Genomic DNA, 27,520 nt, shown 5'->3' with positions numbered 1-27,520 from the left:
ACTGATGCCAAGAGCATCTCTGTTTAACCATCATCATTAGCATCAATAAATACCTACTGGATACCAAATGGGTGTAGAGAGCATGCTAGCTCAATCACGGGACAGAAAGAAGACGGATGAATGAAGGCAAACAGTCAAGGGACTGAGGGGAGGCTGACACAGTATACAAGAATGACACGGCAAGGACAAGAGAACAGGGTTATTATGTGTGTAGACACAGATGCTTGGCCAAAAGGAAAAAGAGTTGCTACAGTCTTCACATTTTGTTATGTACCTCAATTTACTTTGTTTTGTCTATTTCCATGAACTCAGAGAAGTCAGCCCTATTTTCAAAATCATTCCATAGAGAGGCAGGGGTCTAGAAGGGTAACCGAATGAGTCAGAGGTCACACTGAGCTGGAAGCAGACCTCTGGTGCTAGAGCCCAGCCCTTGTTCTCAACTATACCCTGTTTGTCAAAAATGAAGCAGAAATATAAAACCATGTGACAAGCTAAGAACAAAATAATTACACTTCAGAAGGGAAGAAGGCTTGGAAACTGATCTTTGAAAATGAGAAGCTGTACAGACTTAGCCGGTGGGAAGGTGCTGTGGTGCAGACCCCAAATGATCAGGGTTACAGTCTTGACGCTGCCATTTACCAGCTTGGTAACATTAGGAAAGTTATGTAACTTTTCTGTGCTTATAAAATAGGCATACTGATGTTTTTGCCAGGATTTAGGCAATTGTGTTTAGAATCACACAGTGTCTGGCACAAAGGGGAAAGAAATGAGGTGGCAGTCATCATTATCATTCTTATGAGGAAGAGAAAGGGTAGAGTTTATTAAACCTCAGTACCAGGAGCTGTGCCAGATGTTGGACATGCATAATTCATCCACCAGTAAGGAAGAGTGCCATCAAGTAACCTTCGCAAGGTCAGAAGTTAGCAAGCTGGGCAGGGGATTAAAATAAGAACTCAGGATTGCTTGGGAAAAAAAAAAAAAAAAAAACCGAAGTACAACTGTGTTCTTATTTTTCCATCTTTCCTCCTACCAGGTGTGTCCAGGTTCAGTAGGGAAAGGCTCCAGGTGAAGTAAAAAAATGTAAGTAAAGAAGAAAACTGACAACTGTTCTACATAGTTCTTTTGAGCCAGTGTGACTTCAAAATGAAAGACCAGGCAAACTCAAAAAAGCATCACTGCTGAAGGAGAAAAAAAATATTCATTCTTAAGGAAGAGAGGTATCACCCTGTAGCTCAGGTTGGTCTCTGTCTTAGCCTCCCAAATGCTGAGATTACAAACATGCCTCCTCCTGGTTATTCACTTACTATCTTTTAACTTTCCGGCCTTGCAGTACACTTTTTATCCTTATTTTTTAGTTATTCTATTTTTCATGTATATAGATGTTTTGCCCACATGTATTACTTTATACTATATGCACGCTTGGTGGCCAGGGGCCAGAAGAGGGTGTCAGATCCCCTGGGACCTGGGTTACTTACAGTTGTAAGCCACTAAGTAGACAGTGCGGAACTGAATTGAACCTGGGTCCTCTGAAAGAACAGTAGGTACTCTTGTGTATGAATGCAGTCTTATGTGAGTTTTTCTGGTCCTGGAAAACATTATTTTCACCATAGGTACATTCCTTTAGAGCTCAGTCACATATGTATAAAAAGCTCTTATGCCAGAAAGAGTTTTCTATAGGAATGAGACACTTTAAGAAGTAAGTAGGTGGGCTGGAGAGATGTTTCAGCACTGGTTGTTCTTCCACAGGTCCTGAGTTCAATTCCCAGTACCCACATGGTAGTTCATGACCATCTATAATGGGATCCGATGCCCTCTTCTGCATGAAGGCAAGTAGTACAAATAAAGCACACACACACACATACATATACACATACACACACATATCTATAAACAAACAAATAAATCAATCTATTTCTTTAAAAAGTAGGTCTATATAGTTGGTTTCCTACAAACTGAAAACTACAAAAGAGAACAACTCTAAGAGCTAATCTCTGTGAGAACTCAGGGAACTTCCCATGTGGATTCCTGGCACTGGCAAAAGGTTTTGTAGTCATGGGCTCAGAGTGGGAACCACCAGCTACAGGTTAGCACCTTGCAATTGAGCACTGTACACATCCGAAACCAAAGCCTGAGCTGGCAAAGTGGTGCAGTGGGCAAAGGCACCTAATGTCAGGACAACCAACCAACTCCTGCAAGTTGTTTTTTAGCTTCTGTGTGAGCACCCCTCCCCCATAAGTAGATAAAAGTAATAAAAATAGCTGGCCTTGAACTTAATTTATAGTCCATGCAGGCCTTGAAGTTTCTACCTCTGCCTCCTAAGCAGCTTTCACCACCAGGCCCAGTACAACCTAATCCTATTTTCTACCATCTGGTTTTCTTGCCTCCTCTACGTAAGTATCAGTAAGAGGAAAAAGAGTTCCAATTAGATATGTAACATTAAACCTATGGCCAATTATGTGATCCAGGGGTATTAATATTTAACAACATGCATAGAGCAAAGCATTAGAACCAGCAGCACAGAAATAAAGAGCATGCTGATAAAATACAGACTTGTGCTAGTGTTAGGTCTATTAAGTTTCCTGAAGTACTGCTCTCAAATCAGTTGCTAGCAGGAGACACAGCTGGTCTGTGAAGTAGCTAAGCACCCCACTGATTCCCCATATCCTCCAATTAAGGTGAGTCTGATGTATTTATAGTGACTTCTGAAACCTCCAGTCTCCACGCAGCTCATGCATCCTGGTATCTAGCAGCCTTAAAAAAAAAAAAGAAATGGAGTCACAACAGTGGGACATGACAGACAAGATCAGATACATACAGTCCCAGGGTTTCCTTAAACCCCCACACCTGAATTAAGTCTGGCAGGCGGTTCACAATCAAAGGTTAAGCAGAAGGCTAAGCAGTTTGGGAGATGATAATAGGGTTCTCAGGCTTTTTAGAGGCTCAAATTAGGTGTGCCTTTGTAGATCTGATCCTCTAAAGTCCAGAGCTGGTGCATTTCCTTCGCACCAGCTGTGGAGGCTTAGAGATATATTTATATTTTAATGGAGAGGTGAAAAGATTAGAGTGGGCACCCCCATCCCCCACTTCACCTGGAACAGAGGTGTTTCAAAGAGCTGGTGTGAATAAGTTGTTCCAACTATAGTGACTCCCTTAAAAAAAGAGAAGAGAAAAATTCCAACTGAGTCAGAACTTTTAAACAGCTTCTTTTTAAAAATACCCTTAGGATTTTGTCATAGACTGAAGTCTGGGTAACCTTCATGCGGACAGGAAGGGCTGGCAAAGGCCGCAAAGAGATATGACAATTGTTACAGGGAGGAGGTTCTTGAGATTTCAGGCCAAAGGAGTAATTTTTGCCAAAAATCTACTTAGTGAGAAAGGTTTGGTAAAAGTATTGGAAAAGCAGGAAGGTGCAAGGAGGATCTAGTCTGGACAGATGGTTTAGCAGTGCTACTGAGTTGTATTAACCATATCTTCAAGGAAAAAGAACACAAGGTTAATCCATTCCAAACTAAGAGCTAACATCTTTAAAACTATCTTAAATGTTTTGCCTGCATGTAGCTCTATGCACCACATGAATGCTTGGTGCTCAGCAATGGGGGCTGGATTGATCCCCTGGGACTGGCGTTACAGATTCAAACCTGGATCCTCTAGAAGAACTACCAGTGCTATTAATCACTGAGCCATCTCCCCAGCCCAACAACTAAAACACTTACTTTTATAAAATTCTACTTTATGGTTAGAGAGATGGCCGCTCAGTAGTTAAGAGCACTGTCTGCTCTTCCGGAGGACCAGGGTGCAATTTCCAGCACCCACATGGCAGTTCACATATGTAGCGAGAATTTTTTCTTTGAAAAACACAGAAATCTGTTTTTGTTTTAATCCCAGATATGGGATATGGGGCTGCTTCAGATTGTCCAGAGCAGCTATGATTTGCCTTGTGCTCTAGCAGGGGTGTGGTTTTGCCAGTGCAGATAGTTTCTGCAATTGTGTGACATCTGGAATTCTGGGGACTCTTCAGAGGGTATATAAATGCAAGGCCCTGAGAGGCAGAGGTGTTGGTGGTTGACTGCTCCTGGTGACGGTTTGTCAAGTAGTCCTATGCAAGGATGAAAGAAGAAATTAGATATCTGAATGGTGAGATCAAACTTGCCCTGAGGAACTCAATGCCCCTAATCAGCAGGAGGAAGTCTACTGATAAATTGCTTCTGTCCCTCTCTCGACTTTCTTCTCTTCTACCTAGTGTTAGGGGGTTGGAAAGGGTGGAATAAAGAAGAAATCAACAAAGTAGCCAAAATCAGGCTACAAGTGGCCACTTGTAGCTGCCAGGGGAGGAAGTCTGGGCTGAGGAAAGAGGATCCTGATGCTCTAACCTGAGGCTCTACTATCACTCTCAAACTCCATTCCCACCCCCAACCCCTACCCAACTCCTGCAGCCCTGCCATAGCCCCAGAGGCTTGGGGGGGGGGGCACTTATAACCCACACTTCTATTTAGGCATAAAGACTCCCAGCACCAAACCACTGTTCAGGGGTAACCCTCTGGTTACATACCTGAGGACACAGCAGTTTTTGCAGACTAGGAGGGACAACATCTATTGACTTATGTGACCATTCTCTTCCCCAGGACTGATGTGAGTGCAGCAGGGTGCCACCCTGAGGACCACTCCTAAGTTCAGGGACATGTGTAGATAGGAAGATGGTGTGGGTCTCTACACCTGGGACTTCTATGTGAGCCTCTCCTTCAGTCCAAAGCTTATCTACAATAGGGCCTTAAGGTTCACAACTGAGTTTCTCAAGAGACTTGGGGTCAGCACGGGGGGATTGGAGCTGGAGAATGACCTTAGAGCCACAGGTCAGGGCTAAAGAATCCTCATTCCTCAGCACAGACTTCTTCCTCTCCTCTCAGCAGCAAATGCCTGCCACACACACCTGTCTTTAGGTCCAGCTCCAGGAGATCCAACACACTCATGGATACACATGCAGGCAAAACATCAAAGCATATAAAACAAAAATAAATCAGTGAAAAAGAAAATTGACGGGTACAATAGCACATGCCTTTAATCCCAGCACTTGGAAGGCAGAGGCAGGAGGATCTCTGTGAGTTTGAGGGCAGCCTGGTCTACAGAGCAAGTTCTAGAACAGTCAGGGCTACAGAGAGAAACCCTCTCTCACCCCCCCCCCCAAATAATTAATCAATTAATTTAATTTAATTTTCTCTAGGGCTGGAAAGATAATCAGTGGATACTGTTCTTACAGAAAACTTGATTTTAAGCACCCATACTGGGCAGCTCAAACCACCTATAACTCCCATTCCAGGGTATCCAGTGCCCTCTTTGGCCTCCTGTACTTACATGGGCATCTGCACTTATATGAACACACACACACACACACACACACACACACACACACACACACATAATTTAAAAACAAAGACTCAGAGGCTAGAAAGCTACCTCAGAGATCAAGAGTAATCTCTGCTATCCCAGAGGATTGATTGTGTTTGGTCCCCAACACCTACGTTGGGCTTCAGGGGGTGAGAGGCCTCTAAGGGCATACACATAGAGACATATACACATAATTTAAAAAAATAAATCTTATAAAATAAAAAAAGGATAAAACTTAAACACCTTCTTCACCATATCCAGAGTAGGCTTGTTACTTCCAGAACTCTGTGGAAGTCTGCCTGGCACTCATGAACATACAGTGGCTATAGCTGCTTCCACAAGACCTGAATAAGATCAAGCCAGTCAACTTTCTAGTATAGTGAGGAGCTATTTACCATTGATGGTTTCTGGGAGAGGAAGTTAGTTTTTTTTGTTTTTTTTTTTTTAGGGTGTGGCCTCTGATGGGTAGATTATATTCCAATGGATGGCCCCAAATACATTATATATGGGCAGCACAAACTGCAATGTATGGTTCATTAAAAAACAATACAAAACAGAAACACTAGAGAACAAAAAACTTCAAGGAGGAGGAAGGTGGGAGGAGGAGCTGGGAGGAGTGGCAGGTAAATATGACTAGAATACATATTTTAAGAAAGGAAGTCTCACTGGGCAGTGGTGGCGCACGCCTTTAATCCCAGCACTTGGGAGGCAGAGGCAGGTGGATCTCTGAGTTCGGGGCCAGCCTGGTCTACAGAGTGAGTTCCAGGACAGCCAAGACTACACAGAGAAACCCTGTCTCGAAAAAACAAAAACAAAAAAAATTTTTTTTTTCTTTAAGAAAGGAAGTAAGGAAGTCTCATATCATTCGATGCCATTAGACACCCGTGTGCTTAAGAGAGCCTGCTACTTTCTTACAGTGTCGCTGAGTTCTAGCTCTATGAGGCCTTCCCGACTACCGTTCCAAATGCCCCCCCATCCATCTCATTTTTGTCTTCAAAATAACTGAGGCAGTTACCACTATTATTTAAATTTCATGAGGAAACTGAGGCACCATGAGATTATGAAACACGATCAAGATCACACAAGCAGAAAGACACAAAGAAAATGTTCAAACCTAGGAATCAACTTCAGAATGCCATAGCTTCTGTCACTGGAAGAGACTTCCCTTCTTTGACCTCAGGCTAGCAGAATTCTGAACTAATCATATGGATTTTGAAATAAACATAGAACAATGGTCAATACCAAGAGCACTTATTGGAGGAGCCACCAAGGCTTTGTATTCACATGAGAGGGAGCCATGTGGCTGGAAAGTCTAATATCAGAATACTCTGGCTGGGCATGAAGGTGAATATATTTGGGAGGTAGGAACAGCAGGACTGCCATGAGTTCAAGGCAAGCCTGGCCTGCCTATACAGCAAGACCCTGTTTCAAAACACAAAACAAAGCAAAATAAAAACCAACCAAGCAACCAAAAAAAACCCAAAAACAAAATATGAAAATAAGGAATGAAAGACAATTATCATATTCCCATGTCTGTTCTGCCAACTAACCTTAGAATAAAGAGAAAAAAAATAAAACTGATCCAGGGAAGGGAGTGGTAACATGCTTTTTATGTAAACATGAACCAGAGTTCATTCCCAGCAGACAGAGCAAAGCTGGGCACAGAGGTTTGCTATAACATCAGTGCTAGTGAGGCAGACAGGAGACTCCCTAGGACGTGGTGGTCAGTCATCTAGCTCAGTGCATGAGCTCCAGATTCAGTGAGAGACATGGTTTTTAGAAACTTGGAGGAGAGCCATTGTCAGTACATGCCTCTCTCCAAACTCACAGATCTGCCAGCCTCTGGTTCCCCTGTGTTATCAATCCCAGGATTAAACCTGGTTTTAAATATTTTTAAAGTCTTTTGTGGATTGAAAAAGAGTAAGAGTGTGTGTCTGCACACGCATGCACACACCACAGCTTGCCTATAGAGGTTAGAGGCCAACTTTGGAGAGTCAGTTCTCTTTCTCCATTGTGGGGGTTCTGGGGATCAAACTGAAGTTAGCAGGCCTGGCTCAAGTGCCTTTAAATAGTCGTTATCTCAATGTGAGGATGTGACTTTTCCAGAGGACACAGTAAATCCTTGCATCCTATAGTTTACTAAACTTCCCCAGCCAGATTCTCTTAGGAAAGAACAACAGCTAAACCATGCTCTAATCCGTTTCAGATATGAATTCTCCTGCCATACCTAGCTGAAGGAAAATTCCAACCATAAATATAAGACTTTATGAATTCTCATTCTTTACTTTCCCCCTCCTTTTCAAATCAAGCCCACAGAGAAGAGAATTTCAACTGAAATGAAAATGAAAGCATTACATACATGGACAAGAGACTCTGGTTTGTGGATATAGTCAATTTCAAACAATGCTTTCTGAAGACAAGCAAAACAGCAATGTGCCAGAGCAAGCAAGCTATGTTTTCTTTTAACAAATGGTCAGCCCTAAATCTCGTTTGCAAGCAGAGAGGAACTGGTGTGCTCCAATGAGAACCACTGGCCTTTTCTGAAGCACGCCTGAGCTTCTCCATAGAAATCAATGGAGTTAAAGGTCATTCTGTTTAAGTGTTCGAATGGCAAATTCCGTTTCCTTTTAAAGAAAACTAATTTATTGTATAGAACTTCACAAATTAAAACTACCTCAATTTCAACTTAAAAACTGACTTAAAAATCATGGGGGCTGGAGATACGGCTCATTGTGTAAGAACACATACTGCTCTTGCACAGGACTGAAATTCAGTTTCCAGTACCCTCAGCAGATGGCTTACTACTGCCTGTAACTCCTGCTCCAGAGGGATTGGACACCTCTGACCTCATGTAGAAATACTCACATACCTTAAAAATAAATGTTTTTATTAAAAAAAAAAAAAAGACTGAAAATTCTACCACCAGAAAAAGAGCAAGAACCATGGAAAGCAGTTTGTTACTGTTCAGGAGGTTGTTGGCTGAGTCTCTGTCACCACAACTAAAATTATATATGTGGAAGACAAAAGGCCCGAGGATGTGCCCAATTGCTAAAGTGCTTGCCCAGTTTGCACAAGGCCCTGAGATCAGTCTCTAGCACTCCACCAATGTGGCAGTGCAAACCTGTAATCATTTGGGGGGAAGTAGGGTCAGGATTTTAAAGCTAGCCTGGGACACACAAGGCCTGCCTCAAAAACAAATAAAACAAGAAGAGTATTCCAAACAAAAGGCATCACTTCCAACTCCAGCCTTCAAAAAGGGCACTGGGAAAGAGAAAACCCAGCTGAATCTGTCAAATGAAGTGGGTGGAGCCTGATGACCACCAAGAGCAACCATCAAAAACAAACACATATGCATAAAAATCCGGAGTCTGAGAGCCAAGAAACATGAATTTGAGGCCAGCCTGGATTATAGGCTAGGTTATAGGGTTATAGAACAACCTGGGCTAGACTGAGACCCTACCTCAAAAAAACAATCAATAAGAGACTTTGGAATAGTTTTGCATTTTGAAACAAATATAACAATTCTAAGAGCTGTAGATGCAGCTAAGCAGAATGCTTTTCTAGCTTACAAGAAGCCTTAGGTTTGATTTCAGCTGTACAAAGTGGGAGAGCATGCTTGTATCCCAGCAACTGAGAGGTGGAGGCAATGGGATGAAAATCTCTCAAGATCATCCTATCCTTAACCACAAAGTATGTCTGAGGCCAGCCTGGGCTACACAAGACCTATCTCAATATCTAACCACCACTATTATTTTTTAAATGAGCCTCTATCTACACTGGCAACATTTTATTATACTATAGTTTTCATTTACAAAAAGCTGAGATCTTCAATGATCTCTTAATACATTCAGAGTAAAAGATGAACATTATTAGTCTACAAACTGCAAAATATATTGATTTTACTCCCAACACAACAGAATTGAGGAAGGCAAGCATAGAGAATAGTTCAGTAACAAGGGACCTTGTTTGATTTTGGTCACATTCCTCATCCCTCTTCTAATCTGAACCCCTTCAACTGACTATGCCTATAACCTCCCACCCCAACCCCCACTGCAAACAATGCACCCAGTTACGTCAGAACTCTCTCAGATTCCTACCTAAACTGGGCTACATATACAAACCCCTCTGAACAATAGTATATCTATGCCTCTAACAACAATCAAACTTGGACACTTTCTATTTAGATATATTTTCAATGTATGTGGTCATAAAGAATAAAAAGGCTGAGCTGGCCTTAATTAGTTTTGGGTACATACACTGTAAGGCAAGCTGTGTCCCTAATTAATCTATCAAAATAAAGAACCACCCAAAGTATACCCCTTAGCAACCAAATTCTCCTTCATATAGGCCCCATGGAAAGGGGCTGGCTGCTGTGGCCCTTGAGAACACTCCTGTACGTGGCCAGCTGCCATTCTTAACAGTGAATCCCTTTCTAATCTGTACTATCTCTGTGCTCCAAGTAAAGTTATCTTGCCCTGTTTGTATATCTGTGTGAACCCTTATATCTGTGCTTTAGAAGGAGGCTAATAACCTGGAATACATTCAACCTAGGCCCAGCTCGGACCCAATTAACAAGTGGCATGCTAATCTCTAGCCAAACAAGGACTACAGTTTGTTTCTGCTAATCCATTGCAATATCCACCCTCTTCAATGCCACTTGTCTAAACTCTTCCTATCCTTTGATGAAGATCTGAAACGTTTGTTTTTCCTGTGTGAAGCCATGCCAACTCCCCTCCCTGCCTTTTAAACACTAACATCACTTGTCTATATTCTGGCATATCCCACCACATCCACTAGCTATTTTACTTCTTCCTTTTTAATTTAAAATTTTATGTACATGAATGTTTTGCCTGCATACCACATGTGTGCCTGGTGCTGGAGAGGCAGAAGAGGACACTGGATCAGATGGAACTGGAGTTAGCACAGTTGTGAGTTGCCATGCAGATGCTCTTAACTAAGCCATCTCTCCACCACCATCTGAGTTTCTTCATCTTAAAATGAAGATAGGAAGAAAGTGTTTAGGACACATTAAGTTTCTTTTGAAAGTCTGTATTCACAGAAATTCATTTAAAGTCATACACATAACAGTTCTTTGGCTGAAAGAATAAATGAGACAAACTAGACACAGAGGAAATGACTGCCAAGTGGGAACCTGGCTAGTCCTTGGTGGTTCTGCTATATTCTTCTTGCGGTTGCCTCTACTTCTGTCTAATGCTTCAGAGGTAAAGGGCCATGCTTGGTGACACTAAGTGAAAGCTTTTGTATTAAAATCATCAAATGTTCAAATAATTCAGTCTTTAAAATTAAAATAGAACCAGTGATCATCAAATTTTGTGTCTTCAATAGACCTGTTTCTCAAGACATCAACTAACTCAGGCTAGCCTTGAACCTAATCCTTGTTCCTCTGCCTCCCAGGGGCTGGAATTATAGGCATGTGTTAACAGTTCCAGTCTCTATTTTTAAATCATAATACCTTTCAACTTATAACCATCATCTTTATGATTAAATTTTACACCAGATCACAAAATCTGAAGGACAGAGATCCCCTTTTTAAAATCACTTAATGTTTATTTTGTACCTATTATGTCGGGCATTGTTCTAAGTGACAGGAACACAGGGCTGAAAAAACAGGCAAAAAAATCCTACAAAAAAGGGTAATAATGCTTATACTCACAGAATACATCAAGAAAATTTTAATGTATCTCTTTACAATTCCCGGGGTGGACTTCTGGTCCATGCCACACTATTGATGTGTAGAAGAGTGTGATTACCACTGAACTTTGTGTTGGTTCTTCTCTGCACTGGCTCCTGGACTCTCCAAAGGCTAAAAAGCTATCTCTCAGAAGCTTCAAAGGATTGAAACCCCTATCGTTAAACACTCCTGCAATACCCAAGCTTAATGTCCAAAAGCCAGTATGTGGACTCTTCCACACAAAACATTAAGATTATATCTCAAGCTAAAAAATAGGCCTTTTCCAAAACAAATTAGTGTTTACTTCCAATCCAGTGAGCATCCGGTACTTTGTAAGGGCCATGTTTATGTGCACTGAATAGAGTGCAGAATCCTGACTGAAGAAAATATTTGTTCCTGGTCAAACAATTAGAACTGTTTCTTTGGGTTTAATTTCAGTAGCTAAATGTTATTAAGGAGCAAATTATTTTCATACAGATTTCCTAACAGAAACAGAAATACAAAATGAAAAACGCAACCCATTTAAAGGTAACTACTCAGTTTAGCAAAATACGTAATATTTAATAAAGTCAAATAGTATACTTCCTAGACTGATACTTTCTGTTCAAAACTGTGGTGCTGGTAAGACAGCCCTGTAGGTAAAGGCACCCGCTACCAAGCCTGACAACCTAAGTCAGATCCCTGAAGCCATGTGTCGGAGGAGAGAACTGACGCCTGCACGCTCTTTCTACACCCACTTGTGCATCATAGCATGTGTGTGCTCACGCCCACTCTCATACTATAGATAAATGTAAAATAAAGTAATACTGAAGTTATAGTGGAACTTCCTACTTCTTCAACTACTTCTACCTTCTACAGGCAGATGTGTAAACAGTTAGTAATCTATATTCTGAGCTACTTTTAGTTGCTTGAAGAAATAATCTCAAGATGCATACTATGTAAAAATCTAAGCAAAATTCCTATAAGGCACCAATATAATCATTTATTAGTTTCAGTCTGTCTGGGGAAGCTGATAATTAACTACACAAAAACTATATATTGATCCTGTATATCTGATTACATCAAAATGCTCATAAAACTCAGATTTTCTAGAATTCTAAAACTAGGGCTTTGGTGGAGAAATAATGGAAGTTGTGAGACATGGTCTCATGTAGTGAAGGCTGGTTTTGAACTCCTGATCCTCTCTCTACCTTTCCCCTTCCAAGTGCTAGGATTACGGGACTCTGCTACAGAGCTAGTTTTTAATTAGGTTTCAAAGGTTTGTTTTTATTATGTTTAATTACATGTCTGTGTACCTATGAAGGCCAGACAGCAAGGATCTCCCTAGAGATACAGACAGTTGTGAGTTGTTCAATATATGTACTGAGATCTGAACCAGGTCCTCTGAAAGAGCAGTAAGTGCTCTCAACTGCTGAAACATGTCTCTAATCCCCCACTTTTTGGTTTTAAAATGTTTGTATATTAAAATTATGTGACATAACATTGCAATTTTCATTATCTTAGAAAAAGTATAATGTAGTAAATGTGTGTACAGTTGAAGGTTACCTTTTCCTCACAGCCTGGGTAATACATAAGCACATACCCAGAGGTGAGGGCGTGGTTGGGGGGAGGAGACAGAAAGGCAGGGAAGGGGAAGAGATTCTAAATAGGATGTCTTCAATTAAATATCCAAAAACAAACAAGTCCATTACATCCAGCAATATATTTAAAACTTGTCTAAAACAACTCTCAAGTAGGCCTCAAAACCAGTTTCTGATAGCACCACGTGATGACAATATACAGTGTATGCCCTCTGTATCTGCACGAGCTTGTTCCAGGCCCCTCAAATGCCAAAATCCCTCAAATACATGGTGTGTATAACCTACAGAGATCCTTCTGTACACTTTTTTCTTCAGTTCAAGGAATACTGAACCCAGGTCCTTGCCCACGCTAGACAAATGTTCTAAAGCACTGGTCTGTATTGCCAGGTTCTTTCATTACTTTACATCAATTCTAGATGACTTACACCTAATATAACATGAACATTATGTGAATAGTCACAATATTTAGGAAAAATAAGAAAATATGTGCATACTCATTATTGATGAACTTTTTTTTTTCATGAAGATTTCCATGTGCGGTTGGTTGAATTTTAGTTTTTGAACACACTAACAGAAGAGGGCCAATTGTATTTAAAAGGCAAAATAGTACCTACTCTAAACCCACAATGACGTAGCAATCCTCCAAAAGAGAAAACAGCCTACTGTCTAAAACCACATTTAATAAAGCGTACCTGTTTCTGAGAGTCCACAGGGGTTGCTGACATAGGTAAGTAATATATTCAGTTCATATGGTAAGTTAAACCTTGTTAATCTTTAATATAACTGTATTTTAGGTAATAATTTTTCTTATTACCCAACTGAAAAGAAACTAAAGAAAAAACATTTTCCCTTAGGCCACAACAAATTCATTTGTATTATGGAAAAACAAAAAGCAGACAACTCATTTTAGAATTCTGAAAGCGTGAACAAAGGCAGAGTGCACACATGTAACCAAGGCATTTCCTTCCCTTTCATCTGTCAGCTGCTCTACAACACAAAGCTTTACAATCCTAAATTCCAAGCTAACCATGCCTTCCTGAACAATCTTCACAACTGTACAACAGTCACAGGCGTGATCCTCTTCCTCCTCCTCCTCCTTCTTCTTCTTTCTCTTCCTCCTCTTCTACTGTGTATGTGTGTGGGGCTGAGACAGGGTTTCTCTGTGTAGCCCTGGCTGTCCTCAAATTCAGACATCCATCTGCTTCTGCCTCCTCAGTGCTGGGATCAGTGTGTTTCTTCTTATAGTGGAAGCACTACTTTCCCAGACAAAAGTTGGAAAATTTCCTTTGAGCTACTGGAGTACCTGACTGATACTGGTACCATTGTATCCTTGGGGGTTTTGTCTATGACACATTAAGTGTACGCTTACAATGTGATTCTTGGCAAGCACCTGTTATTGTGTGCCTGGGGCTTTGGGTTATGCTGTATTCTTCTACCCTCTAGCAAGGGAGAGAAAGAGGGCTGGAGATGAAAGTCAGGTCCATGGGTGGCTCCATACTATATAACTGATACACAATACAGTCTCTGAATACCACTGAACCAGAGGGTTTTCCCTAGTTGGCATGACTTGCCTCTGTTGTTATACATCATAGCTGGGACAACTCCCAGTTCTACTGAAAGAGCACAATTGGAACCCTGCACCTGCCTGGTAAGCCTTCTCCTTAGTCTTTTGCTACAATAAACTGTAAGCATGAGAATAACAGCTTTCCTGAGCCCTCTGAGTTCTTCCAAGGAGTCTATCAACCCTGAGGCTAGTCTTGGGAACCTATGATACAAACTATAATATAGTAAAATATGTATCTAAGAAAGGACATTCTGATATAAATGTTTGGTTTCAACAACTTCATTTCCAAAGAGGCAGGAATGGTACTTCTGGATGACAAAACAAACAAACAAACAAACTTGCTTGCTTCCTTCCTTCCCTTATCCATCTATCCAAGATATGTTCTTAAGCTGGTTTTGAATTCATGATATGGTCCATGTTGACCTTTAACTCAAGATCGTGTCCCAGCCCACTGAGTGCTGAAATTATGGATGCATGTTACCATACAGGGCCAATTTTATGCTTTTGGAAAATAAGGCATGAGGTATGATCTGGTTTGGCCCAAAGTATCAGGTAGGCAAAGACTCTCTTATCAACTAGGAGCTAGACAGCACAGTCCTTTCTTCAGAGTGTGCACCACTGAGGCATCTCAGGTGCACCAGTCACACTGCAGGAAAGCATCAACTTCATAAATGATTGATGGATTAAAATCTCACCAAGGATTATAACACTTAAGAGTTTGGTTTATCACACTGAAACTTCCTAGCTGTGTGGACCACTGTCAGTTCTATAACCTTATAAGGTGTCCACATTCCCAAGCCAACTTAACCGTTCTCTCCTCCTTGGGAAGTATGTCAGTGGCGGGATTCTCCTTCTCCATCTTTATGGTGAAGCTTCATTGGGATAACTTTGAAATGGAGACTGCCAGGTGGCCTTATCTGTATCTCACTTTTCTTCATGCAGTCTCAGAAGCTGCTACAGGTATTACTTTACTGTTCATTATTACTCTGTATACAAACAAACAATCTTTAGATATGTTGGTGAAAGGGGGAGATTCATATAGGTAGCAGTTGAGAACCCGATACTTTCAAGTCAAACTAATTTAAACATCAACCCCACCTCTTTCTAGCTCTATGATCTCAAGTCAAGTTTCTTACCTTTTGTGCCTCAATTTTCTCATCTGTAAAATGAGAATAAATACACTACCTCATACAGCAATTTATTATAAGAATTAAATAACTATGTGTAAAGTACTGTGTTAATATCTAAGTAAGTAGTAGCCAATACCACCACCACCACCACTTTTTCTCATGGAACACATTTAACTTCACCCCTTCCTAAGTATTAAAAGCACGGACAAGATTTTCCTCTTGACAGACGTTTTGCTGGATATAGCAAAGCCACCCATTCCATGGGGATCCTGTACAACATGGCTGCTTCTTTTGTTATCTGCAAAATGGAATAATGATCATGTAGTTCACAAAACTACATGGAGACTAAATACAGATCTGCCCAGACGTCCATCTGTATCACCACACAATATCTGATAACCATGAACTCCAGCATATACTTGGGATTTCAAAATTACCTGGTTTTCAGGCACTTGACCACGTCAGCAAGGATGAGACAATGTAATTCATGACACGGGCCCCCAGAAGGTAGTAAAGAACAGGCTAAACAACAATAACCTTAAATGCTCCCTTCTTTCATATTCCCTGGTTAGGATACATTTCTTCAAAATAGTCAATGTGTGGAGGTTGGAGTATGTCAAGGGCAGAGAGCACCTGAGAAAAGGAAAAGGAAAAACAAAAACACAAAGTCAAATTCAGAGAATGAAAAAGAAAACAAAGTTTAACACAAATGCAAGTAAATGCTCTTAACTAAGGCTTAGTAAGAACTGGCCACTGAAATAAACTGCTTATTAGGAAAAAAGCAAAATCCTTGAGATGTCTTCATAAACTTTCTACCTAAGAGAAGCTCTAGCTAAGCTGAAATGCTAAAATGGATTGTATCACACATAAGCAAGCGCTGCTCAGGAGAGTGGGGGAAAGGAATGTCACAGTTGTTTTTAGAGCAACATCTCCACCTTTCCTTCCTCTGCTCCTCTGTTAGCAAACATTTACTACACACATTCCACCTGCCAGACACCAGGGTACAACCAGGGTTATACATACGAACAAAGCAGTCTCCTACTTTCATGATTGGAGGAGAGGGATGTAGGAAACAAGCACTTGCAGAATACAGAATCATGCCCTCTAATGCTATGCAGGAAAAATCCAAGGAGGGTGGAGGGAAAACACTTCCTCGAAGTAACGCTACTCTAATACTTGAAGGCTGGTTAAGAGTTGGTCAGTCACTGAGCAGGCAACATGACAGTATGAGGGGCAGCTTGTAGAAACAGAAGTGTTCAGTTATGGAGCACAGTGGGTCAGAGGAAAGCAGAGTGGTATAAAGTCCAGGAGGAAGGCAGAAAACGTATCAAGCATGATCTCCTTAAGTTACGTAAGGTATGATGGATTTTATTCAAGTTCAAGAAAAGAAGTTACTGGGGTAGGGAAACAGCTATTCAGCATTTGAAACTCCAGCACCGTATAAAGCAGTAGAAAATAATACAGTCTTGCTCTCACTGCTGTCTAGTCATGCCATAAGTCCTGGTTATAACATCACCATCTAATTTGCTAAGGAGAACTATTGGGCTCAAAGGACTAAGAAGAGATGAACAAGAAAACAGTGCGCTACAAGCTTTCCTCTACACACTGCTCCCCCATACGCACACCCAGGGCCTCAAGTGTGTAGCCCTAGGTAGCCTGGCATTTGTTATGCAGAGATCTGCCTGCCTCTATTTTCCTGAGTGCTGACACTAAAGGTACATGCCACCACACCAGGTTTACCATAGTTTTTAAGAAGTATGTTCTCTTGTAGAGGGTTTGAAAGTTATAAAGCAAAGCAAAAGAAGAATATCCATATGGTCAGTACCTGGCCTTAGTGACGGAGCTCCTTCTTATCTCATTTGGAATCCCTACAACCTCCACGTTTAAAGCATCAGCTATACATTAGTATTTCTTTTAAATAAAAATTGCAAAAAAAAAAAAAAAAAAATTGCAGGATGTAAAATTTTGTTTGTTTGATTTTTGATGGGGATGAAATCTAAGATCTTATGTATACGTTCCACTCTTGTGAAAAAAATTTTAAATATTTATTTTTACTGCTTATTTTTTAAACATTTAAAAATGTATGTATTGTGTATATCAACAAGGGGCACAGTGTGTATGGAGAAGTCAGAGGACAACTTTCAGAAGTCGGTTCAATCCTTCTACCATGTGGATCACAGGGAATGACTGCATTTGGCCCAAAGAGCCTTTACCCACCGAGCCATCTTAATAACCCCACCATCTCTTTTTAGCACTATCAAATATCTAGAACTCAGTCTTTCAACTCTTATATTGTGGGTTGTGAGCCTAGCCTTTGATGGCTGAGCCATCTTTCCAGCCCTTAACTTTCTTTTTTTCTCTTTTCTTTCCTTCTTTTTTTGGTTTTGCTTTGTTTTTCAAGACAGGGTCTCTCTATGTAGCCCTGGCTGTCCTTGAACTCAGAGATCTGACTGCCTCTGACTCCTGAGTGCTGGGACTAAAGGCTTCTGCAACCACTCACTACCCAGCCAGTTCCCTTCCTTCCTTCCTTCCTTCCTTCCTTCCTTCCTTCTCTCTCCCTTCCTTTTCTTCCTTCCTTTTTAAAGCTTGTTTTATGTATGCGTGTTCTATCTGCATGTACACCTGCATGCCAAAAAGATGGCATCACATTCCATTATAGATGGTTGTGAGCTACCATGTGGTTGTTGGGAATTGAACTCAGAACCTCAGGAAGAGCAGTCAGTGGTCTTAACCACTGAGCCATCTGTCCAGCCCTGACTCAATTTTCTTACTTAAATAAAAAGTATATTGCCTAAAGCAGGTGCTAAAAAAAGATTCACACAACTAGGTGTGAAAGCTCATGTTTTTATTTCCAGTTCTTGAGAGGCTAAAAGAGAACTGTCATGTGGTGTAGGGACTGAATTACAAATCAAGTATCAGGTCAGCTTGGACTATGATGTGAGACACTGTATGATTGTTTTTGGTTTTTGAGACATGGTTTCTCTATGTAGCCCTGCCTGGCTTAGTACTCAATGTGGCCCAGGCTGGTCTTGAATTCAAAAGAGATCTACCACTTTGGCTCCGTCCAGTATTAAAGGTATTTGCCAATGTGTCTAGCTATAAGACCCTGTATCTCTCTGTCTCTGTCTCTCTCTCTCTCCCTCCCTCTCCCCCTTCCCCCCTCCGTCCTCCCCCTCTCCCTCTCTCTCACAATCAAAAAACAAAAAACTTCAAACAATGACATAAATTATGATTGACTAATGTCTCTATCACTTTAAATTTTAATATAAGATTTCTCTTCTATCCCCCTTCATTCTTTTTACAATTTAATTGGGCAAGAAACCTTGTTTACTTTAAAGGTGTTCCTTTTTCAACCATGTGTTCTTCACTTTAAAGTTTTACTTATTTAAAGTTTTTAACGATTTGTTTTTATTTTACGTGCATTAGTGTTTTGCTTGCATACATGTCTGTGTGAGGGTGATTGAAAATGGAGTTATAGACAGCTATGAGCTGCCATGTGGCTATTGGGAATTGAATCTGGGTCCTTTAGAAGAGCAGCAGGGCCATCTCTCCAATGACATTTTAAAATTTTAAATCAAGATTTTTATTGCTAGGTAGGTGGCACACACCTTTAATCCCAAAATTTGGGAGGCAGAAGCAGTTAGATCTCTGTGAGTTTGAGACAAGCATGGTTTATGCAAGGAGTTCAAGGCCAGCCAGGTCTGCACAGTGAGACCCTGTCTCTAAAGATTTGTTTTCAAGTCAGGCAGGGGTGTTGTATACCTTTAAACCCAGCATTTGGGAGGCAGAGACAGGCAGATTTCTATGAGTTTGAGGCCAGCCTGGTCTATATGAGTTCTAGGACAGCTAGGGAAACACTGTTAAACAAGACAAAACAAACAGAAAGTGGTTTCAATTATAACTGTCTTTAATAAAAAAGCCTTCCCTCAAGTTAAAGCCAGCCAAACACTGAGGGCTTTAAATAGTTTGGATGTTTCTATAAGGATTATGTACATTTCTCTTTAAGTTAAAATGTTTATAGTGAGAATTTTGATTAGCAGAAGACATTTTCCAGTTTCTTCAAAGAAAATTTTTATCATGTGAAAACAATTACCTCATTTTTACGTATTTCAAAATCTTAAATCAGCCAGTGTAGCAAATTTGTATAACTTTTCTACTTGTGGCACACACAAAAAAATTAACATGAATGTCTGAAGCTTGAGGAAGGTGATTAGAAATCAGAACTTTACTAGGTATCTTTTAGGCAGGCTCTCAACTCTACCTGAGCAAGATGCATGCTGCCTGGGGAAAAACAGATACAAAGAGTGACAGTGTCTATTAGACAAAGCTACTTTACACTTCAAATCCATCTGTGCTAATTAGAGGTTATCTAGTGGGAAGTGACAGCCCAATTTTAAGAAGAATGAGGCTTTCTTATTCCATATTTGATGAGGCTCCCACCAGAAAAGCCACAAGCAACTCAGACAGTGGCCCAGCCACCTGGCTATTGACTGCCTGTTGCTTTGTTTAACCTAAGTGCAGACAAAAGCAGACTCAGACCAGCAGAAAGGGCCAAGGATCTCGATGGGACACTAGGGAGTTCAAACACTGAGCTTCATGTGCAACTTTTCCTTTAACAGACGGGAGTTTCTCTTGACCCCACAATTATTTGGAGAAATCAAATAAAAATTAGCCCTTTGATGCAAACAGAAAGGCACTTGTAAAGATGCATTGGATGGAATCCAAGTACATCCCCCCCCACCCCCCAAAGCCCCAAAAAGCAAGAAGTAGTCAGGTGTGGTGAGACTCAGAAAGAAACAGGCAGATCTCTGTAAGTACAAGGCTCATCCCGGTTGCCTACTCCAGGCCAGCTAGAGCTACATAATAAGACTTTGTATAAGAAAACAAACAAAACACCCCCCAAACAAAAGAAACTCCACAAGACTTTACTACTGTTAAAAAATGATGCTCATGACCAGATGTGTATATTTTTCAACTGTTTCAAGACCTGGTGAAAAGCTGTCTTTTAAAATTTTAATCGCCGCTGGGCAATGGTGGCAGTGGTGGCGCACGCCCTTAATCCCAGCACTTGGGAGGCAGAGGCAAGCAGATTTCTGAGTTCGGGGCCAGCCTGGTCTACAGAGTGAGTTCCAGGACAGCCAAGACTACACAGAGAAAACCTGTCTCGAAAAATCAAATTCCTAATTAGAAGAGTAGTCATGGCAAAATGTTTATATGGTGACCATGTAGCTTAGTTTTGGTTGTCTTTTTATCAGTAAAACAATTATGGTGAATAATCTTAAGTCTAAGTATAAAGACAAGGAATTTAATGCTTAACTCTGTGGTAGAGTGCTGAGCTCTTCCTGGGTTCTGGGGGTGACAAAAACCTAACTAACTACTCACTACCAAACAAACAAGAGTTTCTACTCTGTCAAGGAAAGGAGCTGGAGGGATGTCTCAGCTAAAGGCATTGGAAGCTCTTGCAGAGGACCCAGGTTCAATTCTCAGCACCCACATGGCAGCTCACAACTGTCTCTAACTCCAGTTTCAGGGGATCCAACACCCTCACACAGACATACATGCGGGCAAAACACTAATGCTTGTAATAATAAAAATAATAAAAATTATATATATTTTAAAAAGAATGATTTAAGAATGGCTGGTATTCTCTTAAGGTAGAAAGACTATTTTATTGCTACAACTTTTGTAAAATAAAGTACACAAATTCTAAGAGCATAATTTGATGAATTTTAGGCATATACAGCCATGAAAAAGTTACCCAGATCAAGAACTTAAGCATTTCAGCATCTTGGACATTACCTTCCCTTTCAGTAACAACCCTCATTTCTGTCATCATAATTCAACCTGCTTACTCTTGAATCTTACACAAACTGAATAAAGAAGTTATACTCTTTTGTGTACAGCTTTTAAGAAGGTTTGGGTTTTTTTTTTGTTGTTGTTGTTGTTTAAATTACAATTTCAAATTGGGCATGGTGGTACATGCCTTTAATCCCAGCTCTCTGGAGGCAGAGGCAGAGACAGATGGATCTGAATTCAAGGTTAGCCTAGTCTAGAGAGAGAGAGTTCCAGAAAACAAAAACAAAGCATACATTGCCCCTTCCCAAAAAACAATAAAAAATTTACACTTTCATTTATTTATTTGGTGTTTATCTGAAAAGGATGAATGTATGTCAATGGTATGTGTAGGGTCAGAGGTCAATTTATGGGAATCAATCCTTTCTGATCATGTGGGTCCCAGGGGCTGAAGTCAGGCTGTGAGGCTTCACAGGAGGCTGAGCTACCTTGTTTGCTGGTCCAGTTTCCTTTATTCACATATGCCTGTGAGATTTACTCATGTTGTTAAGTGGATTAGCCATTCATCTGTTTTACTGCTATGGGATACTCCTTTGTGTGAAAGGAATATGTCATTGTGTACTTACTTTCAATTTCCTGCTATTATAAGTTGTCAGACCTATTCTTTCATGAGTCTTTTGCTAGATGTATGTATCTGCCTGTCTTATAAGGGGAGTTAGAATAATATATTCAGCTTTAGTAGTGACCATTTATCTCAAAGTCAAAGATACGTTCCTGTTAATTTACTCTAAAGGGTGTGTTATTTTAATTTTCACAGTCGAGTCTATGACTCAATTCAGTCAATTTATCTGCATTGTGTAAAGGAGAGATCTTAAGGTGAAGTATCTTTGAGTTTGTTAAGCCTACCACAAGTTTTCACTTTTCCTTAATAACATGGTAAGTGGCTGCTTCCATTTATCTGAAAAGCTATAAAATTTACTGATACCTGGGCCTCAACCCTAAAGACTCCAATTTCCAAGTCTGAAGTGAAATCTATGAATCTGATTTATGCTTCAAGTTTTGGTTGTCTAGCATCACTGCCTGTGTAAACACCATGGACTGTCCTGCATCGAAAGAATGAATCGAGTAACCACAGACAGGTATCCCACAACACCTCAGCACACTACTTATCGGGTTGAGAAAGCCATTAAATTACCTGAATCAGGTAGAGACAGACTCTAAAGCTAATGTAGCCTAGGCACATAGGATATATACAATAAATGTTTGCTGAAGTAGGGAAAATGGAGTCTGGAGCCAGAAAGATTTTTCACTCTGGTCACTGAAATAACTTTCACTCTGATCACTGAAATAACTCTGATCGCTGAAGTAACTCTTAAGTCTTTGGTTTCTTTGTAAAGTGGAATTAACAGTTCTATTTTGCAAGATTTTTATGAAGTAAATGAATTAATGTACATAAGCATCTAGCATACTTTCTGACACATATCAACAGTATGCATTAAACAGTTGGTTTTTACCCCTTCAAAAATAACAGTCTTTTAAGTTTGTTTGTCTGTTTGTCTGTCTGTCCTGTCTGTTTGTTTGAAACAGGGCCTCACTACATAGCAATGGCTGGTCTAGAGATATTCAACCAGGCTGGCCTAGAATTCAACAGAGATTTACCTGCCTTTGCCTCATGAGTACTAAAATTAAAGGTGTGTTCTCCTATACCTAGCTTTTGGATCCTCCATGTGACCTGCTACTGAGTTTTTCCCTCAGAATCAATTGTGGCTTAGCTACATTAAATACCAGTTGCCTTTTAAGAAGACTGGCACTCTACATATAACAAGTATGTTGGTCTTGAGACACTTTGGAGATAGATCTGAAACAAAGGAGAAGCTAGTTACATATAAATAAACCAGTGCTATCTCCCCATCTTCACATCTATTCCTCACTTCAAACGCTCCTACAGAACCCACAGACACTCTTCTGATAGAGCACAGGAGCTCCAAAAGTGTTTGTGTCTACTTGTCTTTATCATGAAAAAATTCAATTTCCACCACATTCAAAGTCTGTTATTTCTGCTTTTATCATGACCATTTTGCAAACAAGAAAACTTAAACCCTCCCCAAACTAAAGGCAGATCACCAGAAACTATCAAGAGACACAGGGTACACCTAGCTCTGCTCTCAGCTGCCTTTTACAAGCCCCATCAGAACTGGCTGTTTGAATGGTGCGGCTTTCAGAAGTCTGCTTCCTTTCTTGCACTACTCACTTTGGCACTTGACATCTCTAGAACTTACTGACTTTACAGACATGGGCTGTGAGCAAAGACAAACAACAGCTTGTGATACCACAGTTGTTTTGTTTTGAAGTCAGATCTTTAGTAAGTGAACTTCTGAAGTCTCCTTTGAAATAAATGTTTCTTTATCATAGATACTTTCACTGGAAAGAGATATTGTACAGCAGGTCTGTTCTCTGAGGCTAGGGTGGTCCTAGGGTAAGTTAGGAAATAAGGAACTTAGAGATCATTAGACATCATTCTAACTTATATTTCCAAAATCTAGGAATCTTGATTTATAAAGTTAAACCTAGCCGGGCAGTGGTGGCGCATGCCTTTAATCCCAGCACTTGGGAGGCAAAGACAGGTGGATTTCTGAGTTCGAGGCCAGCCTGGTCTACAAAGTGAGTTCCAGGACAGCCAGAACTACACAGAGAAACCCTGTCTTGAAACGTGCGACCCCCCCCCCCCCCAAATAAAGTTAAACCCAGCAACTTGAATGGTATTTTGAAACTCAAATATACACCAGTGCTAAGCAGCTTGGGGGGACAAAAGGAAACACTTCCCCAGTGCTGGGAATTAGATTCAGGGCCTTGCACATGTGAGCAAGTTTCTACCATGAGCTATACTCCTATCTTACCCAGCTAACACTTTTTGAAAAAATTTTTAAAAATGTAATTCATGCCTAAAATTCTAGCTCTCAGAGGATGAGGCAGGAGAACTGTCATGAGTGTGAGGACAGCCTATTCTAGAATGAGACCCTATCTTGAAAGAAAGAAGGAAAGAGGAGGGATTTTATGAAGGATAATGCAAGTTAAAACATGTCAAGCCAAGCAGCTTCCAGTGAGCCAGCCACACAATGTGCATGATAGTCTTAGTCTAACCAAATAAACTTAAGCAAATTTCTTTCTTAAAGTGAGAATGGAATTTTGGCTGATGTTATTACGGTTTCTGTGTAATCAAGTACACAGACTCATAAGAAATCTTTTTTGATAGTTTTAATTACAGCAATTAAAATAGTTAAGTACTATGTGAAGAGTGAGGCAGTTATTTTCACATGAAAACAAAACAGTTCAATGCTAACAAACTGGAAGTAAACTTTCCATGAATCTGCATATAACTCTGGTTAGCTGAGATGTCTTTCAAAGTACTGTAAGCCTCTTTTCCTCCGAGTCTCTGTATCTTCAAACAGATGTGAGGAGTCTAGCTCTATCTTATCCTCCAGGGCTATCCTGCCTTTATATGAGAAATAATTTTTCTTACATACTAACCGAAACATTAAAGGATTAAAAACACAACACTTAAAATCAAGGGCCAATGATTCCTTAACTTAAATTACTCATATAAAATTATGCTTTATTTTTGTGCTGAATATTGGAATTATTCCTCAACTAAATACCAACATTTGCTTTGCTTCATTTAATATTAATTTGTCAGTTTATAAATCTATGACCCACTTAAATCTGTTCATGGTTCACTCACAGGAAGGGTCTAATTTGTTTAGTCTTGGCTATGGTTTCTTTCTAACCTGTTTTCCCCACAAATATGTTCCTTTCTGGGGGTGGGGTGTAAACTTAGTAGCTTAAATTCTTGGAATCAAAAAGACATCCAAGCCAGGTGTGGGGAGCACTTGGAGGCAGAACAGGAGGATCTCTATGAGTTTGAGGCCAGAATCTGAGTTCCAGGACAGCTGGGGCTACATAGAGCATCTCTATCTCAAAAAACAAAACCAACAACAAATAGAGTACAGCCTGCAATTCCAAACTGGCCTGGAAGTTAACGTGTGTGATGTTTTCTAATTTGGGGTCTAATCATGTGTAAGTCTTAATTGTGGAGTGTAATTTATTTTCAAACCTCCAAGTCAAATTTTGCAATACTGGACTCTGAAGTGATTAATACACTGTGAAGCCGTAGACTATTGATCTTAATAGTGAAAATGCAAGTCTCCTAAGCAGCATACAGAGATTCTATAAAAAAAAAAAGCAAAACAAGGAAGGACCATAACTTAGAATCTGTTGTGACCACTTCAGCAAGACACGCTGCTGCCTTTCAGAGCTTGGCATAAACTATAACTGAATTCCATACCCCTAAACTCACTGTTGTTCTTAAATAAGTCAGTGAAGTAGGTCTAGAAAATAGTTTCCCCCCAAACACCAGTTTCACTTACATTATCATGTTTAAAAAAACACAACATCTTCAATTCCCGGAAGACTCTTTTGCAAGAGACCAGATTCTGGAAGACGTTGGGCATCTTTTTGAGCGCTACTCTCTTTCCATCTCTTGGATCTGTTACTGACCTAAAGAAGCAATATTTGGGGGGAAAGGAAGGGAAAAAGAGAAATCAATTCTAAACCTTAGTCTCCAATGTTTCAGAGATCATGACAAATATTTTGTATCTTAAACCACTCAATATCAAATCTACATAATAATGCTAAGTTTAGGCTTCAGTGTGCAAGATGACAAGAGTCCATACAAAGATAATGTCTAACCACCCAATTCATCTGTCATGTTCTTAAAGAAAACTTGATCTGAAGCCAAATTTGGTGACACTGGTTTATAATCCTAGCATTTAATATGAGGCTGAGGCAGGAGGATGGTGAGTTTGAGGGAGACCCTACCTCAAAGAGCTCCTATATCCTCTCTCCCTTCCCCTCCCTCTCCCTCCCTACCTCATATACATATCTACCACTATTCTAGAGGGTCACTTAATCCACCTGAGGTAGGAATATCAGTAGTAAAGCTATTTTGAAGACCCAGGGAAGCAACAGCATAGGACAACATGGTCAATAAAAATCCTGTCATATTTTATTTTCAGAACCATTTTCAACATTGAAGAGATATTTGAATGCAGTTTATATAGATTGGCCTTCCATAGAGATGCACATCTGTAGTTCCTACAGTGATGCTCCCTTCCCCCGAAGGCTCAGTGTTAGCTTGGGGATCCTCTGGGTCCTCAATGGTGATGCTCTTTGCTTCCAAGCTCTTGTTGCCTGACTTGTCCTAATGGTTCCAGTCTCCTTGACAGCTCAGCACTCTCTTTCACCTCAGTCTTCTAACCACCTGCACCACCAAGTCCCCGCACTGTATCTCATTTTTGAAACAGTCCTGTGAAATTCCTGACGATTCAATCCATATAGATTAAACTAAATGCTTTAAGTCCTAACTGGCTATTTGGCAGCTGATGTCCATGAGCTGCAGCTTCCGTCTGGCTCTGCTCACGCAGGTTAGAATCCTGCTGATCACTTTTAGACCTTGCTCTCATCACCTCTCCCAGACTCTTAAAACTGAGACCCATGTGCTGAAATCCATATAAAATCTGAAAGTCAAGTAGAAGAAAGCAAGCATAAGTTACAGTCAGACTAGTAACTGAAAGCCCCTTCCCCTGTTTCAATATAGCACCTCTATATCCAGTAGAAGAAAACAGATCAAACTCTGTATTCAAGTCTGTTCAGGCTCTTTTAGGCTAGAACAGCTACTTATGTCTTTGTGCTGCTGTCACGTTTGAATACAGGCCAGCAGCCACTTTGTAGATTGTCCCTCGATGTGTTTTCCTCTGGTGTTTTCCCATTAGAGTCAGATAATACACTTCTGACAAAGACTTGCCTTTGGAAGACACCATATTAGGAGGCATGAGGTAATGCCTCTATTATTGCGAAGAGGGGTCTCCTTTCCTCATCAGACATTGAATTTTAGCAATGCAGTGATAATTTTTACCTAAGTCAATTGTTATTATGATGGTTGACAAATGGAACTTTGATAGTTTTAGTATCTTTAAGGGCTTCATATACTTCTTCTTCCTAGCCAGACTTGTTTTACTACTGGTCATCCTGTTGTGGTAGGTAAGCTGCTTTTTGGTGAACTCACACTGTAAACACTTATACAGACTCAAGGCTACTATTGCATCTTACGTAAGTTTTAAGGTAAAATTCACAAAGCAGCATTTTACTCTATTATTCATGAAGAAGTCAGTCAAGCCTGTGGCTGGTAACAATTTAACTTTGACTAATGTGCAGGATTCATGCCATGTTGAGTATGTTCTCTTAACTTGAGGTAGCAGATGCTTCCCTTCAGCAGAAACAATACAGCAACGTACAGGCAACCATGGAACAGACAACCCTGGGA

At 40.4% G+C, this 27,520-nt stretch overlaps 1 protein-coding gene across 3 annotated transcripts in view; it reads right to left on the bottom strand.

Annotated features, from left to right (window-relative positions):
• Nlk (nemo like kinase) overlaps nt 1–27,520 on the bottom strand; it is a 125,971-nt gene that overhangs the window by 34,965 nt on the left and 63,486 nt on the right. For all 3 annotated transcript variants that reach the window (XR_013111171.1, XM_076936215.1, XM_034505392.2), the window contains exons 2-3: nt 25,566–25,695; nt 15,926–15,981 (exon numbers count right to left, since the gene is read on the bottom strand). Coding sequence is in view for 2 of the 3 variants with exons in the window: in XM_076936215.1 (XP_076792330.1) it covers nt 15,926–15,981; nt 25,566–25,695 (186 nt within the window). In the remaining variant the exon portion in view is untranslated. The remainder of the gene's footprint in view (nt 1–15,925; nt 15,982–25,565; nt 25,696–27,520) is intronic.

Source organism: Arvicanthis niloticus, chromosome 6 (assembly GCF_011762505.2).
Source record: "Arvicanthis niloticus isolate mArvNil1 chromosome 6, mArvNil1.pat.X, whole genome shotgun sequence".
In the NCBI taxonomy this organism is placed as follows: Eukaryota; Metazoa; Chordata; class Mammalia; order Rodentia; family Muridae; genus Arvicanthis; species Arvicanthis niloticus.
The sequence above is the reverse complement of the archived record's forward strand: the minus strand, read 5'-3'. Positions and strand labels throughout refer to the sequence as shown.